A 24702-nucleotide genomic window follows, 5' to 3' on the forward strand; every position below is an offset into this window, starting at 1 on the left:
GAGAGAGAGAGAGGAAGAAAAGGTTGCTATTGAACCGGTATTGTTGATGGATTTGTGTGGAAAGAAGTTCTCGCCGACATTGATCCTCGCTTATAATTAATAATAAAAAGACATTCATTCTATTTTCGTATTGTGTATACACATATATATATTTATATATTTATATTTATAAATAGAGTACAAATGCATATGATATTGATAGTAATGTGTTTTGTTCTCTGAATGCTTAATACAATAAACGTCGTAATATATACATTTTGTATTTGTTTTAGCTCTCGTACGATAGCCCTTACGCAAATTTTCTTTTCTCGTTCGTTATCAGTCACTTGAATTAGAGTGCTTCTTTTTTTTTTTATCTTTTTTTTTTTTTTCTTTTTTTTGTAATAAACACTTGATTCGTTTTATTACACTAACGATAAACAAAATCGTAGAAATAAAAAGAGATATCCAATACCGATTAATAAATAACAATAAATCATTTCGACGATTAAATTGATCTTTTTGTTTAACTTTCGTGATTCAGATAAATTTTATTTTACGGACAATACGCAGAGAGCTCGAACTCTAAAGAGTAAGCACCTTAACCGAATGTCTTGCTGCACTTCAGTCGATTCACAAGCATACGTTAATTAAATCTTTTCTTTTTTCTCTTTCTTTTTTTCTTTTCTTTTTTTTCTTCTTCTTCTTCTTCTTCTTCTTCTTCTTCTTCTTCTTCTTCTTTCAGTGCGATATTACGAAAAAATAATTCGCACCGGACCCCGATCGAAGAATTATCGACGCTTCGCGAGGAAAATTTTCTTCGAAATTTCGCATGATCGTGAATAGACTGTAGTTTTATTATTAATGAGATAAACTTTACGTTACGTTGTTAAATCTTATACGATTAATGGAATGGAATTTCCATGCGCACCACCAAAAACTATGAAACTGTACGGAGTATTTCTTTCGACTCTGAGAACGTACGTATACGATATTATCGTCGTTCTGTTTGCTAACGTACGTCGCGTCAAGAACGAAATCGAGAATATCGATCGCGCATATGTACCAGTGCTTTCTCTCTTTCTTTCTTCCTTTCTTATTTTTCTCTTATGCTCGCATACTTTGCTTAATCGCTACCTTAATTCTATCTGTATCGTTAGAAACGTTAGTGAAGCGTGAACCTTTAAATATCGCTAGTCTTGATACGGGTTATAAGTCGACACTTATGGAAAATAATAAAAATTCGATCGTTATTCGTCGTTTATATCATAAAACTTTTTCGAATTTACGTCGATCGAGATTATCTTCTTGCAACCCGATCAGAAGTAGCTACAAGAGAGAGAGAGAGAGAGAGAGAGAGAGAGAGAGAGAGAGAGAGAGAGAGAGGGAGAGAGAAAGAGACAGAGAGAGACAGACAGAGAGAGAGAGAGAGAGTGAGAGAAAGAAAGAGAGAAGGAGAGAGAAATATGAGATAATTCTATTTAGAAAATTTTCTTAAATAAGTAGTATACTTATTTTTTTTTTTTTTCTTTTTCTTATCGAATCTAATCGCTCATCAATTAAAATCAATAAATACGTATATGAACGTATACGATACTATGTTTATGCGCGAGCATGAATGTGAATGTGGAAGGATAGATTCTTAAATTAGTGTACTTGAGTAACACATCAACAGGATCGAAAGTCGTTAAGACGTTGCACAATGTCCCGTCTTGTGACTCTATCGTATTGAGCAAAATGGTAGCCGATACGTTGAACGTTACTTCGAAATTATTCTATAATTAGTGTCACTGAATATTATTGATGAAAGAGATCGGCACGTGTTACGGCGTGCTACGACCTCATGACATTTTGTATGGATCTCCTATATGCCGTCGGCAGGTATCAAAATTGTCGATGAAACAATGATATGTGAATAATTTTAAGACAGAGCGATTAGGTTCGACGAGTCCTCCTTTCTCTTCTTCTTTTTTTTTTTTTTTTTTTTTTTTTTTAATTCTTTTTTTCAGTATTTTTTTTTCTTTTTTTTCCTTTTCTTTTTTTTTTTTTTCTCTTTGTCCCGTTCGACAAATATCGCCGATTTTTCATCGTGATACTTCTCACGCGTATGAGATATTCGTATAATGTATGATATTATTGTCGCAAGGTAAAGTGTACTTATGTGTTGTGTATATGTGTATATCGTATAAAAACATTTCCCCGTACTCGTCTTTTTTTTGTCCTATTCGTTTTTGCAGGTATAAAACGAGTCTTTTCAAGGCATCATCTTCCGCGGTGACAACCATTTCTTCATGTAATAGCAAAAGATCGTAGAGATGTAGATAAGAACCAGAAGAGCACACGTGACTCCTAATGCGAGTACCGATGTCTTTGTCGGGCATGGTTCTACGATGGTCACGGTTTTGTCTTCAGAAAAAAAAAATGAAAAAGAATGAAAAATGGTGTGGGCGAACATTAATCCGACGTACAAATAGATTGTAAATCTTTTTTTATAGCGTTTTACCTGCTTCATTGAAGTCTATGCTGGCATCGCTTTTGAGGAAATCTGATTGTTTCTCATCACCGAAATCCAAGACTAAAATCTCTTGAGAAAGAGTCATGTCCTCAGCTTTCTCTTCGGTAGCATTCATGACATTCCTTCGACGTCTTTTGCCCCATGATTCAACGGATTCACGTCCCCACTCGCAAACAGCCTGTCAACGAGCAACATGAAACGCTGTTAAACTTTTTCCCTTCCTTTTCGAGTTTCGGCACGCAAGGTATGAGAAAAATATGTCTCTGTTTACGAGCTCGAGGTTAGACGTTAATAAAGTTTTTATTACCGGTTCGCATGGTCCGAGACAATACTTGACGTTACATTGGAAGATGACACCATAAGATTCCGTGAACCTGAAGGCTTCGTAGACCGATTGAAGGGCGTTACCGTCTGGCGTGAAGCTCGGGAATATCGAGGGATCCACTGGGCATCTAAAATTACATCGTTCCATGAGATCCCTTTTAGATAGATCAATTTCGATCTAGTAAAAAAATATTAACCCTTCATCGTCGATTATTTGGAAGGTGCTTTTCGAGTCCTTGGCCATAGCAACGCAGCTGCGAGCAAAGATTCCGTAAGGTGCTGTTATCGAAATAAATGAAAATTAAATGTTTATTATTATTCAGATAGAATTAACGTAATATTTCGATTGAATTTTTATTCAATTTACGATACTTACTGTCTTCAGGTATTTCGATCCTAAACGTCAATTTATCTCCGATTCTTACGGTTTCCACTTCTCTTGATCTGCTATCGAGAATGCGTATCCTTGGTGGTGGTGCTTCGGGTGCACTAGTGATACTAATCATTTCCGGATCCCTGATAGGCATCATCCCGAAAGTGATATTCTTCGATGACATGTCGTAAGTACACTTCACCTTATAGATTTTATCAGCCTTTGTCATGACCACCGAATGATGTTGGAGTACCACTGTGTTCGAGTAGATGCCAGTCTGAAAACCGTCACGCTGCCATGATGAACAGAGAGTTTGAGGAAAATTTTGCGACACGAAGCTAAGTTTTCGTGAGATTTGTTTCTTTTTCATTTTTTTCCCTTTTTCTTTTTTCTTTCTTTTTTTTTTTCTTTTTTTTTTTTTTTATCTTTTTCCATCACTCGTCATATATGAAAGACACTTACCACGCTCTGCGTATTACAATCCTGTCCGCTCATCGTTAAGTCGAGTCTGAAGAGATCACTATTGATAACGTCGATATTGCAAGTTTCAGAACGTCCGAGGGCATAGATACGACCATTGAATGGCTTATTTGTACGAACTTGAACGGCTATACGTGTGTCCTTACAATCGACAGATACTGTGAACGTGAAATGATTACGATATGAGAGACTTTATCGTTTAATCTTATAGATATAATGTCGATGAAGAGAAAATCATTATTGAGGATTACCATCATAGCAGGTGCCAGTTTTATCGCAGTTGATATCGTTCCTTGTCAGATTATTCACCGTAGGATCTTCTGTAGTTTCGAAGACGACCGGAAGCGGATCTGCGAGTGGTCCGGTGCCTTCTAAATAAATTCAAATATAAAATTATTTATAAAAGATTTACGTGTTTAAGAGAAATATTTGAGAAAAAGTTTCGTTACTTACTCTCGCAAAAGTTTTCGAAATAGGTTCCAACTCGTTCACCATTATCGATCAGTGGTCTTTCAGCGTTAAGATAGGTCGAAGGTCCGTCGGGAAGAGTCCAATGATCCAAATGAAATAGATGACAATTATAAGCCGATCCTTGAGGTGCGCCACGATAAAGGAACGATCTGCAAAGGAACTCGTTCTCAATTTCGCAGGCCAATCTGCATGCAGATTCGCTTTGAACTTGGAGCTCTTTATCGGTATAATAATGTAGACCAGCGTATTGAGCGACTTTGTCATCGGCGACTCCGATTCTAGGAATTTGAAAGATCCTTTGAGACTTGCAAGCTTCTTTTCCCTTCAAGCAAAGATTTTCAAAATAATCGACACCCTGAGCATCGACGAATTGAACGTATTGCCCGGTGGTACGTCGATCGGAGTCACTGAGATGACACTGAAGAGTAACGTAATTATATTCGAGAGATCGGCAGGTAAATCTGTGTTCGTTCAAACAGGCAGCGAGACAGGCTTCCTTCGTCGATGTATAAATGAGTGCATTGTCCAATCCACGAATCATTTTATTTGGTATACGTTCGAAGGACCATGGTCGGAGACATACGTTTTCTGTAATTATCGAGAGGGATTATAGATTAAATAAAAATATCTATATTTTAAAGGAAATTATCTTTCTTTCAATTCGAATAAATCTATTAACGATATTTATCATGTGTAAAAAGAAATGAAGAAATTTATTTGGACAACTAAAAGAACGAGAAAACTTAAAGAAAGAAGGAAAAAGAAAGATTCTATTTTATACGTTAGTCTGAATTTAGCCGTTTCGTTTTACTTCTCTTCTCGACTCGACAATAATTTCTTGGATTATCCGTAGGATACCTGGGAAACTTTTATCGATTTGCACTCAATATATATCCCCAAGCTTTACGATCGTTTTATAACGACGATGTGGAACGGTAATATCGTGTGAAAGAAATCAACGTTCGTTATACAGTTATCTTCGATGGTGTTGGTGAAGAAAAATAGAGGAGGATGAAGAGTGGATCAGAAAAAAAACAAAGGATCTCGTGGTTCATCGATCACGAGATTTAAAAACAGGCGAGACCAGAAAAGGCACGTCCGTTTTGAAATCACGAGTCGAAGACACATGTGACTTGGCAAGTTGACCATGCTGACGATGACGCACGCTACTCTTCTTTACGACTTTTTGGCACGCGAATTAAGAAAGAGAAAAATACAGACAGACAGACAGACAGACAGACAGACAGACAGACAGAGAGATAGAGAAAGAGACAGAGAGAAAGAGAGAGAGAGAGAGAGAGAGAGAGATGATGATGATGATGATGTCGGTGCTCACCCGTTCCAATTTCTTTTCCTTCGAGGAAGCTTGCCGCGAAAAGCGGCGCTTCTCAAATTGTTACTTGGTGCCAACGAACCGATGCGTGACTTCTTCACGGATGATTCACCGTGTCGTATGAATCCAAGATCGTGCATGACAAATCGCACGTACGACCGCGAGAAATTCGAGTACTCGATTGTGGCGTGATGGACTATCATATATAAAATGTGGAAAAAGAGAGGGAGAGAGAGAGAGAGAGAGAGAGACAGAGACAGAAAGAAGAAAGAGAGAGTGAGAGAGAGAGAGAGAGAGACAGAGACAGAAAGAAGAAAGAGAGAGTGAGAGAGAGAGAGAGAGAAAAAGAGACTAACATTCTTAACTATTTTTAAACTTAGCGACCCGTTAAAAAAACTTTTCTTCCTTCGCTCCTCATTTATATTTAGAGTTTATTTTGCTTTTAATACGTTTAAAGAGGGTGTCTTCGAACTTTACTTTCTCATTTATTTATTAATAAAGATAGATATAAATATATCTTGTATATATTTGCCGCATAGGAAATACAAAATAATTTATCATTGTATAAAATTAGTTTTCACCTATTTTATTATTATATTATCCTATTGCGTTATGTTCTTTTTAAATATTGTTTGTATAGGATTTATTCGAAAGTGAAAGTTTTATTAAGTATCCATCGAAATTTCAATGTTCATGGAATTTTCCTTTGAACAAGTTTCTCTATTGATTTATTTTTGATGAAAATAAAATCTATTAGGATCTTGTTCATAAAAAATTTCGTATATCAGAGAAGTTCAAGCTAAACATTTTCTTATATTATTACGTTCGCGTTATCTTATATATGATATGAAAAAAGAATTTATTAATTTTGAATTTCCGTACGAAGATATAATGTGAATAATCGTGGAAGGAAAAAATTTTAGCGTGAAAATTGTGGAAAAAAAAAATAATTCAGCGGTTTTTTTTTTTTTTTCCCCCATAAAATTTGATCCGTAAGTAAGATAATTTAAAATTGATTGCGGTTCTTAACGATCGTTGGATTCACAGCTAGACTCGCAAGAAGAGGCGCCTGCCCAAAGGTTTTTTTAAGGAATTCGAAGAAGCACGAAGCAGCAAAAGAAACTTCCTCGAAGTCTCTTTGATCATTCTTTCGAGCGTGACTCAACGACTGTAAGGACTCAGTTCTTTCTTTCTCTCTCTTTCTTTCTGTACTTTCTATTCGTAAGATGGTAGAGGGTACATTTTATGAGGGTTTTAAAGCGTATATAAATCTTCGAAGGTTTGGTACCAGCAGATTCGTTAAACCAATATTAGAGATTAAAAAAAAATCCCTTAGGTATATTTCGACACCTCAAGGAACACAGTCCATTTCTGGTTATTAGTAGTTTACTCTTATCTCTGGACTGTACCCATCGTACCTATCTTTAGGTACCACCAGGGTGTTTATTGTTTGTCCATTCAAATTGGTAGACCCTTTGCAAGTACAAAAATCATTACTGATTTTCATGGCTCATTCACAAAATTTCTTTTCGTATTCTTACCGACCGATATTTCCTAGTCTTTAACTTTCCCCTCATCTTTTTTTTTTTTTCTTTTTCTTTTTCTTTTTCTTTTCCCCCGACCCGTCCTCTCTTTTCTTCAAACGCTTTCTTACCTATTCCCTTTCTTTCTAATCCCAAGCAATCTTCTTGAGATTTATAATCCTGTCAATAGGCCTAAGAATGGTTCGAAAAATTCGTTAGTAAGGATCTGATTGTTCTTTAAAAGATTGGGTAGATTTTTAGGAAGATCTTTAAATAGATTCGTCGACGATTTTTCGACATTTTTTCGATCCTTAACAAGACAGATTAGTTTTTATCAATTTTCTACGTATTTCAATCGATATTAACAAAAACAAAGGACTCACCTGATCTGATCTGCAGTTTCGTCATGTAATACATGTTCACAGCACGTTGAGGTTGAGCTGCTGGATTGGTAGCTGCCGTTTCATTTTGTAATTGACAAAGAGTGTCCTGCATCGGTGCTAAAGGATTTACTACAAAGGAGAAAGCTGCAGCTTGGCATTCAGCTTCCTCTCGGCACCAACCTTGACACTCGTAAAGCGATAAATTTCTAACACTGTAATAAGTCGTACCTCGGTAATCGAAATCAGTTAATTTCTCGAACGCTGTTCTTGCTAAAAGAAAAACAAAAAAAAAAAAAGAAAAAGAAGAATATGATAACATCAGGTTGTGTCATTCGACACGAAAAAAAAATAAATAAATCATTTCTTTCTTGATCGATAAAGAAATTTTCTTTTCGATCGATTGTATTCTAGACTGGTAAGAGGAACTTGGGTCGAGATTGTTCAGAGAATAGCAGGTATGCTTAATCTGTATTCCAGTTGGAATACTTACCCAATGCAGCGTGACCACTGCTTAACATCGCCATGACTATCAGTCCCGCAGTTGCAGCTGCGGCTGTGCCGATCTCGAACGAGCCCATCTGTAAAAGAAGAGAGAGAAATTACCTTGTAAGATCTTGATTAAAATCTGTCGCGGTACGAGTCCTCGCCACCATCACCATCACCACCATCACCACCACCAACAACAACAACAACAACAACAACAACAACAATAACAACAACCATCGTTATCATCACCATCATTGTCTCATGTTTCTAAGCGGATTCTCTTGGATATCAAAGCGAACTCGATCACCCTCGAGTGTGACGCAACGTTTGCGTTTCCACGCAGCATTCCTGATCGTATTGCGTGCAAGTATTCGAGAAGTATAAACTCGTAGAGATAATGTGCAAGGTTTTGTTAATGACTTCAGATAATTACTTTGCAAATAGCACTTGAAGTAATTATTGCTCTCTCTCTCTCTCTCTCTCTCTCTCTCTCTCTCTCGTTCTTTCTCTCTCTTTGGCGTGTTCATTAAATTAATTCATAGAAGGTGATAGACTAGTGAGATATATCTCTTTAGGAATATGAAAAATAAGTGCAATTATTTTTCTGAAGTATCAACATTTATTTGCATATATATTATTCCTTAGATGTACGTATATTAGATATTTACAATTTATATTTTATCTTTTAGTATTTTGTATTTAAATAAATATTACTATATTCCTTCAGATTTTTTTCTTTTTTTTTTCTTTTTCTTTTTTTTTTTTTTTTTACCAACAATTTCAATATTACAATACTTATAAATCGATAATAGATATAATAAATATTTAAAGGGGAAAATGTTGAGTATTTTGAATATTGAAAATGTAGTAAAAAATATTCTGACATTATTTATATCGATAAACACGGTCATTTGAATTTATGTTACGTCTACAGGATTGATATGTCAAATTTTTGTTGAGAAAAAAATAAAAAAATAGAACGGAGAAATTGGATGATTCGATAAAGAGAAATAAGTAGATACGATCCTATATTAATCATGGAGGCCGGTTTATCCATCGAGTACTTGAACGAATGGCAAGAGTACTAGGTTCATGCTTCATCGGCGCCCGCTGAGAACGGGTTGGTTTATAAAAATCCTTTAAATACGATCCGATGATCGAAGAGAAAAGGAAGTCAGTGGATGTTTCTCAAAGCCGTAAGAGCAATTTTCATGTATGTAAGTGTACCAGTTGGAAACATGTGGAGCTGTCGACTTCCCTTCTTTTGCGTTTTGTTCGCGTTTTATGAACTCCTCCTCGCTTCCTGGATTACTTCTTCTTACTAGTTTTTATCTGTCCTTGAGAAAGTACCATCCGCTTATCCAGTTGCTTTGCTCGCTATTCATTCTTCCACTTGGCTAACCGGCCGAGTATCTGGATAGAGTACTTTTTTCTTCTATTTTCTGTCCTGCTCTATCTATCTATTTATCTATCTATCTATCTATCTATCTATCTATCTATTTCTCTTTTCTTGTTCCTTCTCTTAAGCGACAGATTAAGCGATCATCCTCGCGAGAGTTCGCACGTATCGAAGTGGAAGTTAAAGATTAAGATAAGCTCTTTAAATCGTACGTCGTTATTTCTCTCTCTCTTTCTCTCTCTCTCTCTCTCTCTTTGCTCCTCTTTCTCATCTATCCCTTTCTCTCTTTCTTACATGTATATTCTTCCTACGTACCAAAGTATTTTACGATTACAAAATGGCGAGTTTCACTCGGTAATTTTAACCAAGGATAAGCTGTAAAGTTCGCCAGAATCGTCCTTCGGCTCATTTACGATTCGCTTCCTGGATTTCTTCGTTCGTTCCTCCTAAGGCTATCCTATGAACTCGTAGTATCCTTATGGTCGTTTTCTTGTACTTTTCTACTACATCTATATAAGTATTATGTCTTCGTTAATTCCAATGGAACGTTAATGTTAATTCAACGTTAAGCGATTGACGTATTTCGATTGGTTAATAAAGGTTTTGCTTGAATGACCGAGGAAATTGGAAGGATTCAGTACAATTGTTGTCGTCAGATTGCATTCGAGGTCATAGTAAGACGACGATGTGAACGAGAGAGATAGATAGATAGAGAGAGAGAGAGAGAGAGAGAGAGAGAAAAAGAGATAGCGAGCTTTGTCGTGGCTGGTTCCGAGGTCAAAGGTTCATACCTTCCCCTTCTTCTTCTTCTTCTTCTCCTTTTCCTTGCCATGACCTCCACCACCGTGGCAAAGTCGGCGCTAACAATGAGGAATGTGCTTAGGTTCACGAGCGGGCGGGTTGATGCACTGTTACGAAGATTAATGCTCTTACTTCTCTCTCTCTCTCTCTTTCTGTTTTTTTTTCTCTTAAAAGAAAAAAGCACAGATTTCACTCGTGGTCTCGCATAAGATCATAGTGGTATTTTCAAAGAATATTATTAACATCGTGAAAAGAGAGAGAAAGAAACAGAGAGACAGAGAGAGAGAGAGAGAGAGAGAGAGAGAGAGAGTTTTTTTTTACCTTTTAAGAATGCCGCAAAATCTAAATTAAGCATATAATTATGGTCACTTCTTTGGACTAACGGTGCCACTTGTTGATAGTAACTTCAAGCATGTTTAGGATTCTTATGGGAAACTTCGAATGCGGTTTTTATGGGTTTCTAATGACTTCGATAATTTTGTCTAGCGAGTGAAAAAGAAGAAGATAGAGAACGAGCCAAGTACAAGATAGCAAGAGTGCAAACTTTAATGTCGCACTATCTACGGTAGTCGTAGCCTGACCTTTACGTCACAACCGGTCTACGGTGGTTGGAGGAAACCTGGTCGACGAGTTCACTCGAGATGTTCTACCTCTTGGAAAGTCTCTCTCTCTCTCTCTCTCTCGAAACTCTGCTGTCTAAGATCATCTTCTTCGTTACGCTACGCTTCTTCGTGATTCCGTCGTTTCGTAACTACAGAGATCAAAAAGATATGTATGTACCTAATGAAATTGATCGACGATCGAGAGAGGATTTCTTTATCAGGAAGAAATTCGTTAATCTCTTGGAAGAAAATGGATTTGCTTTTCTTTTTTTTTTCTTTTTTATTTTTTTTTTTTCTTTCATAGGTATCGTCGTGAAAATGACAAATAGATACGATTTTATCGATCACGATCGAGCTTTTCTCGAATAAGCTTTTTTATCATCTTACAATCTTTTTATTCGGAATCTAAATCGTCACATTAATTATCTTCATCGTAAATAACATAATTGAATAATATCAAGTTATTCACTGAGAGCTGCCGTTCATCGATAGATAGATAGATAGATAGATAGATATTATCTTTCATCGGTGATTATATGGAAGATCACGACCATGACGGCAGATCGTGAAATCTCCGAAGCGTTTATACGTTTACGATGAAACCATGTAACGCCGTAAAACGATACTTTACTGAGAGCATCGAGCATGATTGTAACGTAATTCAAGGTCTAACTACCCTTATGGGGCGTGTTTAATGAACTGCGACATTCGTTCACAAAGATTACCGACGATCTCCTTGATGCTTCAAAATTAGCATTCTCTGACATGAGAGCAATGGCCTGTTGACCGATGAAAAAAAAAATGTATATATATATATATATATATATATAAAAATGGCATTGATCGTTTCCTTCCGGAATCGCACCTTTTCAAGGCCATCTTCCCATGTCTTCGGTCCCATCCTACGGCTATTGCCAACGATCGAGATAAATTCCAGTCTGTGTATGATCGCGATCATGATCTTGCTCTTGCGGTAAGTAGCAAGTATGGTGGATGCTTCTTAGCTTGGACCGACTACTGGAACATGCAGATTTATGCTCTCTCGTACGTCACCGGCAAGGGGATTAATGGCTTCCCTTTCAAATCGTCTACTCCTAAGATGGTACCGTGCTTTATATTCTTACCAACTTGGTAAACCGAAAGGAGTTTGCTAGTAGATAGATATTATTCTTCGTAACTCGTATCCCATCAGAATTCTTCCCTCTTAGGACGAAGGATCATCGGGAGCCCATCGGAAAGGGAATATGCGATCCTGACTTTAAACCTCGACGATCGCCTTCCGGAACTAATTCAAGATTTATGGAAAACTACCTTTTGTTTGGGAAAATCATTATGCTTATATGCAATGCTCGGTACATTACGTTAATTAGCTCTGTTGTTAAACGAGAGGGAGGAAGGGAATGAGGTAAAGTAATGAAAATTATACTCTTCATGATATTATTTTTTTTTTTTTTTTATAATTAATTGGTTCTGAGCCAAGTTCGCACGATTTTCCATATGTTAGTAGATGGTAAATTGGTGTTGGAGTTTGGATAGTTACCTTAACTCCCATTGCTAGGAAACGTTCGATTCACATCAGGACAATGTAGGGGTTTATCGTAATGGATCGAGCTGCTTGTAGGTGGAATTTGCGTGGGGTAGAAAGGAGTATTGAAAAAGAAAAAGAAGAAGAAGAAGAAGAAGAAGAAGAGGAATAAATACTGTTTCTTTCTTTTTCTTTCTTAGCTTTAATACATGCACACATAAACATAGTCAGGAACATTGACTCGAAGATAGGGAAGGGCTATGAAATAAGTTAACTTCTATGACCAACCAATAGAAGTCCGGCTTCTTGAGAAATCGCGTTGTCCAACAGTCGGTGTGTAACCAAAGATCGATAAGGAAATCGTTGGATCGTGGAGTCCCTAAGGGAAGAAGGAGAATCTTTCAAACTTCTTTATCTCTCTCTCTCTCTTTCTCTCTCTCTCTCATAGTTCATTCCTTTTTTATCTCATTTTAGTTACTCGAGCTTCTCGATCGTTTTTACTCGAGAGATTTTCTATGTCGCTTTATTTTATTTATTCCAAGAAAGTAAAAGAGAGAGAAAGAGAGAGAGAGAGAGAGAGTTTATAGTTCTCTCTTTTCCATTGAAATATTAAAATGTTTTCGTACGTAGTTACTTACGTAGATACTCGGGTCAAGAGGAACCGCGATGAACTCGATGAACTCGATCCACGAGCAAAGCTCATGGCGTTAGACGGTAGCACTCTCGGCTAGCGCGGATTCATAAACAATGAGATCGAGGGAACGAGACAAGCGAGAAGAACGCTGGTTGGTCCCGACGACAAGAAGAAGAAAAAGAAAAAGAAAAAGAAGAATAAGGAAGAAGGGAAAGAAGCAAAGAGAAAGGCGAACGTGGCCAGGTGGTTCTCGTTTAAAGCGAGGGATTCATAAACAATGAAGGAACGTAAATCGGTCTGGAGCTTCCTGCTGGATAGGTGCTCTCTTCCATGTATATATATATATATATATATATATATATATATATATATATATATATATATACATAGGAGAGTATAGGTAAGGTATATCCAACTCTTGGATCTCTTTTTCCTAGGACGGCACCCGTTGGCCAACAACCGACTAGAGGTACTCTTCCAACTACCACCTCGTAGATCATTTTTCCGGCTGGTTTCGTCGATCCTATAAATCACTAGATCATCGTTGGAATTTACAAGAGGAAGTTGGCCGTGTAAATATACCGTGAGAAGATAGAATCCAATAGATGGATATGCTACTATCTCTCTCTCTCTCTCTCTCTCTCTCTCTCTCTCTCTCTCTCTTTTTCTTTTCAATGATAACGATCTACCGAGCATCGATCGATCCAATGCCAAACGGATCTCGATAAATCGCTAGTAATAATTAGCAGTTTGGTTCGTGAGTATTCGACGACGAAGTATTAGAAGAGCTCACTGGGAAGTAGTTGTAAGAACGGGGGAGGTAAAGTAAGAAATATGATTATGTTCGCAGGCTCTCTCTCTCTCTCTCTCTCTCTCTCTCTCTCGATCTTACGTAGTACAACGACCTTTCCAAGCCCTTGACTTCCCTTCTCGCAATATACCCACGCCGGCACAACAAGAATTATAATTCACTGGTGTGGTGTATCCTTCGAGTTCGTTTTCTTACCCGACACAACGTCTCGTCTTCCTCTGTGTTATTAGCTTGGATTAAAGGGCGAACTGGCAAGACGTGCTGCCAACTAACCAACGAATGTACCAACCGAAGACCTATTGCCTTTTGATAAACGTCTATTCGAAGAACTTCCTATTCGAGAAGAGGGCAACAATATCTTTTTTCTTCGCGCTAGCGTGCGAAGGATAATTCATTTTTTTTTTTCTTTTTTTTTTTTTTACGATGATTAAAGCCTTCCCGATGATGACGACGATAAGGATTCGTTAAGTATCGTAAGAGAAAACAACTTTATTCGCCGTTCTATTTCTTCTTCTTCTTTTTTTTTCTTCTTCTTTTTTTTCTTCTACTATTTCATCGTTTTCTACTTATTCTTTTTTATATTCTTTTTCTTCTTGTCCTGCATCATCAATCTAATAATCGTCATCATCATCATCATCATCATCATCATCATCATCATCATCATCATCATCATCATCATCATCATCACTAGAAAGAATGCACGAGCCTCGAATCGTCGTAGTACTTCAATCCAGCAAGAGATCAAGCACCGGATAATGCAAGGAAGTTGCCAGGTAGTTCGACAAAGTGGCAGTTTTGTTCGGTACTCGTGAGAGAAGGAAGAACAAACGGAAAGGAAAGAAAGACTCGCGTGCAAAGGAAAACTATAAAGTCTATGAGATAAGACAATGAGATAAGATATCCAGAGAGAAATAGAGAAATAGAGAGGGAGAGAGAGAGAGAGAGAAAATCTCTTGAATTACATCGGTCACGAATAGAATTATTGAAATCGGAAATTCTCTCCAATTATATTTTCCGCTTTATTTCACGAAAATTATTATCGAAATGACGATCTTCCTTCGATCTGCTTTAATTATCTCATCGCTTATTCATATAACGGGCTATTTAGCCTACGTATATGCATATATGTAGATATGATGTTGGAAAAACGCTTCGGTGTTATTTTGAATGAGAGATAATAAAAGAAATAAAATAAAAGTCAAAGATGATGAAGAGAGAGAGAGAGAGAGAGGGAGAGAGGGAGAAAGAAATACCGGAAGGGAAAGAAAAAAGAAGATTTGTGTTATAAACGAATCGATATATATATATATATAGATATATGTATGTATGTGTACATGCATATATATATATATAATCTCACTTTAAATAGATAAGTATATATATATATGAATAATATGCGCATACATAAATATTCATAGTTATCGATAATTCAAATGAAAAAGAAAACGTTTATGTTAGAATTGCATCATTTATTTAAAAGATAAAATAGGAGGAAAAAGGATAACTAGTAAAGAAATATGAAGGCATAAGAAAAAAAATGGTAAAGATTGAGATAGAACGAGGTAGGGAAGTTAAAAAAGAAAATGAAATGAGTGAAAAAGAAAATGAGACAAGATCGAAAAAAGAAAAGAGAAAGAGAGAGAGAGAGAGAGAGAGAGAGAGAGTGAGAGAAAGAGAGGAAGAGAGAGAGAAAGAGAGAGAGAGAGAAAAAGTGAACAGAAAAGAAAAAAAAAGAAAAAAAAGAGTAAAGTGAACGAAGAAGAATAGTTGCACCTTGCTCAACGAGCCAGTGGTTATTCGTTGGGGTAAAGCAAAGTGGCTCGCGGCCACTCCCGTCTTTTGATTCGCGTGAGATAGTCGCCGTATAGTCCTTCTCCTCTTTCTCTTCTTACTTCGAGCGAAGAGGAGGCATCCGTGGAACGATAAGCGAACGATAATGGATGAAGGCGAAGAAGAAATGTACGTTGGAGGATATACCGGAAATTGGATGCATAGACGCATTGGACGCGTGGCTCCGGGCGTATGTATCTACTATCTGTATAAACATGATTCTATATGTGTGCATTTATATATGTATGCATGTATGTATGTACGTACGTACGAATGCTAATGCAAAGGAATTTACCGAGGCGAAATGTACGCTTCTTTGGCGAACGATAACCGTTCAAGTTGCTGAAGCGTTACGAATTCCGTGTAACAGGAGCGTCGTGAATCGTCAAATCGATTCCTTTCTAGCAGGTGACAAGAAAGTCCCTGAGAAATCTATAGGAACGAAGATCAATTCTTTTCTTTTTCTCTTTTTCTTCTTCTTCTTCTTCTTCTTCTTTTTTCCTTTTCTTCTTTTTTTTTTTTTTTTTCACTTGAAAAAAAAAGAAAATATAAAATAAAAAGAACGACCGATAAAAACATTGGGAGAAAACGTTAAAGGAAGAAACGTTTAGCGATCGGAACGTAGATGATATTTTTCAACGTGGACTAAGGTGAAATGATCCAATAGAAAAACGTAAGTTCGTTCGAATTAGAAATGATTAGATATGTTAAATAGATCGAGGAAGAAATAAATGATGCACGTTCATTCGTCGGAACGAATATTCGTTATTATTCTGACGTTTTTGATTAATCCTTGAAATTTCAAATTTAGATTAATCCTCAAAGATCATATTATTTTAGAAATACGAGAAACCTGGAGTTTTATCTGATCATCGTGAAAATTAATTCTTCATCATTCTCATTTAATATTGAATAAATATTAACGTCCATAATTAACTTTTAATTGTTCTTATTGATTTTTGTGATATTATATTTTAAGAATTAATATTAAGAATTAATATTACATTTTCATAACAGTTTTACTTATTTATTTATTTATTTCTTTCTTTTTTTTTTTTTTTTTTTTTTTTTTTTTTTTTTTTTTTTATTAAAAACTCTTAAGATCTAAAGCACGATAAACGGCGAGTAGTATATCGAAAAATAATATATAGTAATTCGTTCTAACGAATCGACGAAGATTCAATTATTTTATGTTATAATGATGTGAAATATTTAGTTCGAAAATCATGGAAGAAAAAAAGTTCATAAAGAGAGAACATAAGAGTCCTGTCGTTTACAGTTAAATCGATGTACTATCTCTGGTTTAATCGCATCGTAGCGGTAAACGTGTTACTCGAGATACATGAGATAAAAAAAGAAAAAAAAAACACGAGAGAGAAGATAAGAAAATTAATTCAATATATTTTTCTTGTTTTTTTTTTTTTTCTTTTTCTTTTTTTTTCCCCCTTCCTTATTTCGCATGAGATTCACTAATTAATATGTATTTATGCAGCCATCCGTTGCATAGCTTTACTCTTGCACTTTGCATAGTTGCATTTTTCCTATCACCGTAATCAACGTAATTACTTTTCCTTTTATTAGTTATTTTATTCAGTTAAAGTTGATTAGCTTCAGTATATTGATATTTATATCGATTTTCAAAGTGAAATGAAAATTTGTAAACATTATGAATAAACAAAAACATATTATAAATGTTTAACATTATACGAAGATTTAACACGGCTGTCCGTTCTCATTAGTCAATTATGATATAATCAAACGATACGTTCGGTGTGATGAATGTATCGTTTGAATTCTCTTAGAGAGGATATTACATTAAATAATTTTACTCGATACTTTAATCATTTCGTTATTACATCTCTTACAAGAAAAACGTTTTTCTTCTCTCTCAGTATAGTATAATCGAATAAATATAGTATAATAAAGTATAATATAATCGAATAAATGTAATAATAGAGATATAACATTAAAATAAAAATTTTTAATATTATACGTAACAATTGGTATTTAGATTATAAGAAATGAAGAATGTTTTGTAAATAATACAACGTATTCGTATTAATGTCTTCAAAAAGTGTTTACGTTCGAGAAGATCAAAGATGTAATTCGGTAGTCGTTATTAATTCATTGTAATTTACGCACTCTTACGGATTCTCGCAGCGAGAATATTACATTATATGAGTAGTAACGAGTAAAATAAGTTTAACACGACACTTCATCATTTCTTTATTATATCTTTTACGACAAGCTATTGCTATTCTCTCTTCGTAAATATAATTTTGTCGGATAAATATAATAGACATTGAATAAGATTTTCTTCGAAGTATTTAGGTTTTAAGAAGTGAAAGAAATTTTATAAATAATTCTAGGTACTTGAACTAACGTCTTCGCAGCGTGAGTGTTTACATTCGAAGAGATCAAAGGAATGACGCAGTATACGTTGTTAATTTACCATAGTGAACGTACCATTAGGATTCTCTCAGTTGGGATATTGCGTTATATAAGAGCAATAATACGTAAATTAAGTTAATACGATACTTAATCATTTAGTTATTAGATTTTTTTTTAGAACAAATTGCTGTATATATATATATATATATATACATATATAATATCGAATAAATGTAATAGAAATAAAATAAGAATTTCTTCGTAATATTTATATTACTAACGTAAGAGGTAAAAGAAATTTTGTAAATAATTCGAGATATTTGAACTAACGTCTTTCACAGCGCGTGAGTGTTTACATTCAAAGAGATCAAAGGTGTAACTCGGCAGTCGTTGTTAATTCACCATAGAGAACGCACTTCTCGCAGCATGGATGTTACGTTATAGCCGTAACAGCACGTAAAATTATCTTACACGACATTCTGCCTTCTCGCTATTGCCCTCTTCTACCACGAGTGGATGCCTCTTCCTTCGTGTTTGCAATTTTTCCAAGACTCGTTCTAAGCGGATCTCAGTTCTCTTTCCTCTTTCTCCTCCACCTCCTCTTCCTCCTCCTCCTCCTTTTTCTTCTTCTTCTTCTTCTTCGAAGAGGAGGAGTAGTCCTCTTTTTCTCCCCTCGCTTCTTGTCGGTCGATGCAAATGGAGTGGCCAGGAATAGAGAGGAGGAAAAGGAGGAGGAAGAGAAAGAGGAGAGGAGGAGACAGAGAGAGAGAGAGAGGGAGAGAGAGAGAGAGAGAGAGAGAGAGAGAGTTAACGGCAGGAGGCGGAGGAAAAGGAAAGATGAAGATGAAGAAGAAGAAGAAGAAGAAGAAGAAAAACATCGAAGAGGAACTGGATGTACCGCTCAAGGACACGATCTACCTCAACGGCCAGTCTCGTGACGAGGATGTATACCGAGAGAGAAGAAGAAGGATAGAAGTAGCCGGACGAGGAACCAAAAAGAAGAAGAAATAATCGAAAAAGAAGTCAAAGAAGAAGCCATAGCAGCAAGGAAAAGAAGACGAAGACGAAGAAGAAGGGATTGGATCCTGGCGTGAGTTCGTGTTTACATTAAACCAACGCTCGCGATCCTTTTTTACATTGATCCCGACGACATCATGGAACTTTTGAATTCAACGTTCTTCGTGCCGAGGAAACGTCGTGGGATATCGAAAGAAGGAATGAGCTAAAGAAGAAAAAGACGACGATGAAGAAGATTCCTTTGTCTCTTTGCTACGTGCTCGATAAATTAAGGACTTGGAAAGACGTAATCCGCATGGAAAACTTAAGTATATGCTAATTTCACCATTAATACTCTTAGTCTTTCTATTCGTTAATTCGATCCTTTATCATGAGACTATTATTAACAATGGTGAATCGTTTAAACTTTTTCCAATTATTCTTTTTTATAATCCTCAAGAAACTTCATATTATTATTTTATCATGTATGATACGATCTGTCGTATGTTAATATTATTAAATGATTGCAAGAAAAAAGATATGACGTTCAAAATTGCTTCTTGTAATTATGCGAGTCACGTTTTATAAAAATTCAACGTGTGTCTCTTCATCACAGAAATTGGAAAACATTATGGTAATATCGTTTTATCGTTGCTCCTCGTTCCTCATATTTCTTTTCTTTTCTTCGTCGTTTCGCAATTGTTGTCGTCATCGTCGTTGTCGTCGTCGTCGTCGTCGTTACATTATTTCGTTCGTTCATTTTACGAAATTATGGGTAACGCGCGGAATGTTTTCGTTTCTAGGAATGCGACGTTAACGCTGAAGTGCCGCGATGATGATTATCGGTAATTGCTTTTCAACTTTTGCGTTTATGCGCCTCTAGGCAACTATCAAACAGACTTATGTTAGCAACAGCGGCAACAGCCGGTACCAAGTCTTTCCTTCCTATTCAAATTCCAACCCTCTTCGGATACTCACATACACGAGGATAATTATAGATTTAACGTCGCCATATCCCTGAAGCATGAGTATCCTCGTTTTTCCTTTTTTGTCTCTACGACATCCCGAACCGTTTAAGTTTCGTGTCCGCCATTTGCATTTATGTAAATGGATCTTTTCTTCGGTAAATGTAATACATTCCTTGATTTATTTTCATAAAATCGTTTTATCGCGATCACATCGATGTCGAAACTGAGATATGATAAAAAAAAAAAGAAAAAAAGTTTTATCATGAAATAAGTATTAGTTTTTAATTTAATATAGAGTATTAGTTTTGCACGTAAATTATGACGTATTTCGTTAATATTAATATTAATATAATTTTTGTTCGAAACGTCATGACAATATACTTGAATGGGTATTAACGAGTTGCCTATTAAATAAAAAGATAATAGGTATTGTCAAATAATTATCTCTATTTATTTTAAAATACGACATAAATTCAGTTTTAATTATTAATTTTAAATTAGATAGATATCGAGATTTATTCAAAATCGATTCTAACAGTCAACCGTGTTAGAACTTTTACAATTTGAAGCTAAGAAAATAATACGATCACTTTCGAGATTATCGTAAGGAACGATTGCATAAGAGAATATATGTATTTATCGTGTAAACTCTCGTGTTTTGTTTTCACGGTCGCGTAAAAAAGAGGGTCAATGTCGAGAAAGGTAAAGAAACTTTCACTGCTTTCTTCGCTTTGAGGTAATCCATCTTGGATTTATGTAATGCCGAAACCACAGATCGATGATCGACTAAGACGATCGCTGTTGAGATTTCAATGAAAATGATTCCAATCGGTTTTGTAGTGGTTAGCAATTTAAGACGAGAATAAATCAAAACATACGTATACACAAATGCACATGTATATATATATATATATATATATATATATACATACACACACACACATACACACATATGCGCGCGTGCGCGCACACGAACATACAAGAAATGCTCGTAATAAAATTAAGTTTATGATAATTCATTACGATGATCGTAAGAAAAAGATAAAAGTCTTATATTCATCGTGAGAAGGTGCGAAGAAACGATTACGTTTATTTTCATTCGTAAGATTCTCTTTTATCAGACGTAAAATCGTTCATGTAAATTTAAAAATCAAATTATATAATTTAAAAGGCAACTAATTAACTTTCCAGCGTGATCTTAACGACCATTAAGTCTTAAGGAATAATTAATTAAAATCGATCGTTATTGTACAACGCCAACTAATTACTCCATTCGCATAAATTTCTCGATTTAACGTTTGCCCTTGTCGATCCTAAATGATCATTCATTCTTTTAGTTGGTTGGAAAAGAAATTGAAAGGGACTAATGGTTCATAATCTTTGATATCAGCCGCGGAATTACACGCTGTAGAGAATGAGAAATGTAGACAAGAAAGGGAGAGAGAGAGAGAGAGAGAGAGAGAGAGAGAGAGAGAGAGAGAGGGAGAGAGAAATAGAGAAAAAAAGATATTGCAATAAGAGACCCGTAGGACCGGATTTAGCCAATGAAAAAGTTTTAAATAAACATTCCGCAGAGCAAAATCGCATGGTTCTTTCTCTTCATAAGCTTCCCGAACGATTCTCTTCTCATTTATTTTCTTTCGAGTGATCACAGAAGGGAGTGTACACCGGCACGCCTGCACGCCTGCATAGCCGTTAATCAATCTCCAGGCGCTCGTTTCGTGATCTTTCGCTTTTTTTTTTTATTCATAGTCGCTTTCGAGGACGACTAATGATACGCTGTCGTTGTTGATTGACCGATGATGATTGGTCATTGTATCTTATTCTCTCTCTCTCTCTCTCTCTCTTTCTCTGTATCTATCTATCCATCTATCTTCATATATTTTTATTTCTTCCAAAATTTACAATATAAATAATTATTCTTTTTATTTTTCTAAATAAAATTTGATTCTTTTCATTCGAAATATTCAAAGTTAAAATATTATACTCTTTTTTTTTTTTTTCTTTTTTTTTTTTTTTTTTTTATTAAAAAATTAATTACCATCGAAATAATAATGATCTCTTTGAGAAAATTATTTTATCGTTTAAATGTCTCGTTGAAAATCTAATGAAAATATTTTGAAATATCATTTTCTTTTAATTCAACTCAAGATCATTATCAATCAAACAATTGAATTCGAAAATGTTATTATTTAGAAAGACGGAAGAAGAAAGAGAAGGAGAAAAAGATGAAGAAGAAGAAGAAGAAGAAGAAGAAGAAGCAGAAGAGAAAAAAAAGAGGAAATGGTTTGGCTTTGGTTTAAGCTATGGTTAAGATGGATAAATCTCTACTGGTGGTCAAATCGTCTTTTCGTTTTCTCTCTCCCTCTCTCTCTCTCTCTTTCTTAGAGTCGGAAGCCACAGAATATCGAATGGTTGGCTTTAGGAATTGTCCAGTGATAACCGTTTTCCGTAACCGCGAATACAGAAAAAGTGATTAAAATGGTAAAGTAAAAAGTAATATAGGAAGAAAATGAAAAAGGATGGAAAAAGAGAGACGTTCCAATCGACATACCATTTTTATCTTTTTTAGTCTCTACCTTCGTCTGTTTATTTTTTAGTCGACGCCTATTTTCTAACGGGTATTCTCATACTCAAGAATTCGAAAAAGAAATGTTTGTGAAAGAAATCGGATGCCAATTGAACAATTCCTATTTTTTTTTTTTTTACAAATAATTATAGATTGTATATTTGATCGAAATTAAAATCTAATAATATCAATTATCTTTAGTACGAGAAGAAAAAAAAAAACCTCTGAGATATACTATTAGTATTAAATCTTGATCGTAAATGATATCGACATAGATCGTTTCCTTCTTTTTTTTCTTTTTTTTTTTACCTTGATCTTTTCATCAAACTCCTATAACTTGTAATATCTTATTGTTTTTTTTTTAATCAAGTCTTATTTCGTTCTTTTTTTTTTTCCTTTAGAAAATCAATAGTTAATTTATATCCGTAGATTAATCTTCGCTGAATATAAGTCATACGTATTATAATACAATATAAGTTATATCTATTATAAGATTTACATTATATTTGTAAAATTTTCTTTTCAAATGTTAAAAAAATAATTGATCTTTAGAGGATTAAATCAGTCTTATATCATCGTGATTATTATTTCTCATCAGTGATAAAGCATTAAGATAAAGTAATAGGTGTAAAAAAAAAAAAAAAAAAAAGAAAATAAATCAAACTATACGATGGTTAATTCTCATACTAAATTATTGACAAGATGGATAATAATATGATAATTTGATCAATCAATTTGATAAATGACTTTAGCACGAACGTTAGTATGAATTTATTGATAGTTTTGAAAGATAATTATAAGATTGTCTTTTAATCGAATTTACGCGGATGCTGTATGGATCCTTCGTAGATATCATGTGTTAGGTGATAAGGAAAGAGAAAAAAAAAAGAAAAAAAAAAAAAAGAAAAACAAAAAGAAATTCTAACGTTCGAAATACATCAGCCAGTGTACCGTTCTAACGAGTCACGTTAGTCCGAAGGCATCTCGTACTACGAGAAAAAGCAATAACGTGAACGGCGAATGTATCGCGCGCTCTCAACCGCGATAGAAATCTTCTTTCACGTGAAGGAGATCACGTTGAAAGAAAGGAGAAGTGGGGTGAAGAGAAGCTCGCTAGAGCGCGTGCACCTTTGATCTCTCGCAGGAAGATGGAAGCAGGAAGTTACTCTTGGCATTGAGCTTTTTATCGAGTCACCGAACGGTATCGTTCTCTTCGTAATCGGTTACTCTCGATTTAACATTCCCTCTTGTATTACGATCATCGATTACCAGGATTTTCATATTTGTTAAAATAATAATAATAATAATAATAATAACCAGATAAAATATAGTGAGGTCAACAATTGAAAAGTGATTCTTTTTTCTTGTAACGATTGTTAAAAGATCGATAGATCAAAAGGATAATATATAATTTTCTTCGTTTGATCATTCGAAATATCGACTGTGTATCACTTCGAGTTGTAATAAATTCTCGTCTATTTTATTTGGTTTCTTTTTCTTTTTTTTTTTTACAAAATGATAGTGTAAATTGATATCGATTGAATAATGATGCTTTATCTAGTATTGATTTTTTTACTTAACGACAATGATTTAACTTATTGCGTTATAATTTAATTTTCTAATTAGTCTAAGCGATAAAGAAAATTTCATCGATAAAACTATCTCCCTATTGTGATTTATTTTATGATCCGAATGAAATGTTACAACAGAGATGATTATATCAAAGTTCTATAAAGAAATAGTATTACTATTACGCAAGTAATGATATTGTGATGTAAAAAAATTTAATGACGATGAGAATACTAAATTGATATCAATAAAATATTATTGTCGAATTAAGATAAATCGTTAAGAAAGAAAGAAAGAAAACAAAAAATGAAAGAACAATTCATCAAGGTTTCAAACATTTTTTTTTTTTTTTTTTTAATACGATTTGTATCATTTCCAAGATATTAGGTTTAATTTAGATTATGAAGGTCACATTTTCAATGATCTTGCAATTAAAAACCGAAGAGGATTAACGTCGAAAAAAAAAACAAAAAGAAAATATATTGAAAATGTCGCTCGAGTAAATTTTAAAAAGATCTCTAAGGAGGTCAATTATATTCCCTCGTTCTATATATTATATATTCTTTTCTTTTTTCGTATGAAGAAGAAACAGCCGATTCGAACGAGACGACGTAACACGAGAGTAAGAAAGAACGAAGCCATGAAGAATGAAGATCGTAAAGAATTGGGATTCGCGTGAGGGAAGGTATCACGATTGAAATTGTTATTTTTAAAGTGGAATAAACCTAACACGCGAGAAT

The 24702-nt window shown here is 34.9% G+C and overlaps 1 protein-coding gene across 3 annotated transcripts in view; it reads right to left on the minus strand.

Moving 5' to 3' along the window:
* Nucleotides 1-1121: 1121 nt before the first annotated feature.
* tyn (trynity) overlaps nt 1122-24702 on the minus strand; it is a 35096-nt gene continuing 11515 nt past the window's right edge. Inside the window, exons 1-11 of one of the 3 annotated variants that reach the window (XM_085657373.1) lie at nt 10649-10672; nt 7872-7959; nt 7382-7651; nt 4125-4730; nt 3923-4042; nt 3654-3829; nt 3195-3483; nt 3016-3097; nt 2802-2946; nt 2483-2672; nt 1122-2385 (exon numbers count right to left, since the gene is read on the minus strand). In XM_085657373.1, the coding sequence (XP_085513499.1) occupies nt 2234-2385; nt 2483-2672; nt 2802-2946; nt 3016-3097; nt 3195-3483; nt 3654-3829; nt 3923-4042; nt 4125-4730; nt 7382-7651; nt 7872-7959 (2118 nt within the window). In that variant the 5' untranslated portion in view covers nt 10649-10672 and the 3' untranslated portion in view covers nt 1122-2233. Of the gene's footprint in view, nt 2386-2482; nt 2673-2801; nt 2947-3015; nt 3098-3194; nt 3484-3653; nt 3830-3922; nt 4043-4124; nt 4731-7381; nt 7652-7871; nt 7960-10648; nt 10673-24702 lie in introns of those variants that run through there. The other 2 variants (XM_085657372.1, XM_085657374.1) reach the window with 2 other exon arrangements.

Source organism: Vespa mandarinia, chromosome 5 (genome assembly GCF_050613455.1).
Source record: "Vespa mandarinia isolate Hongniang chromosome 5, ASM5061345v1, whole genome shotgun sequence".
Classification (NCBI taxonomy): domain Eukaryota; kingdom Metazoa; phylum Arthropoda; class Insecta; order Hymenoptera; family Vespidae; genus Vespa; species Vespa mandarinia.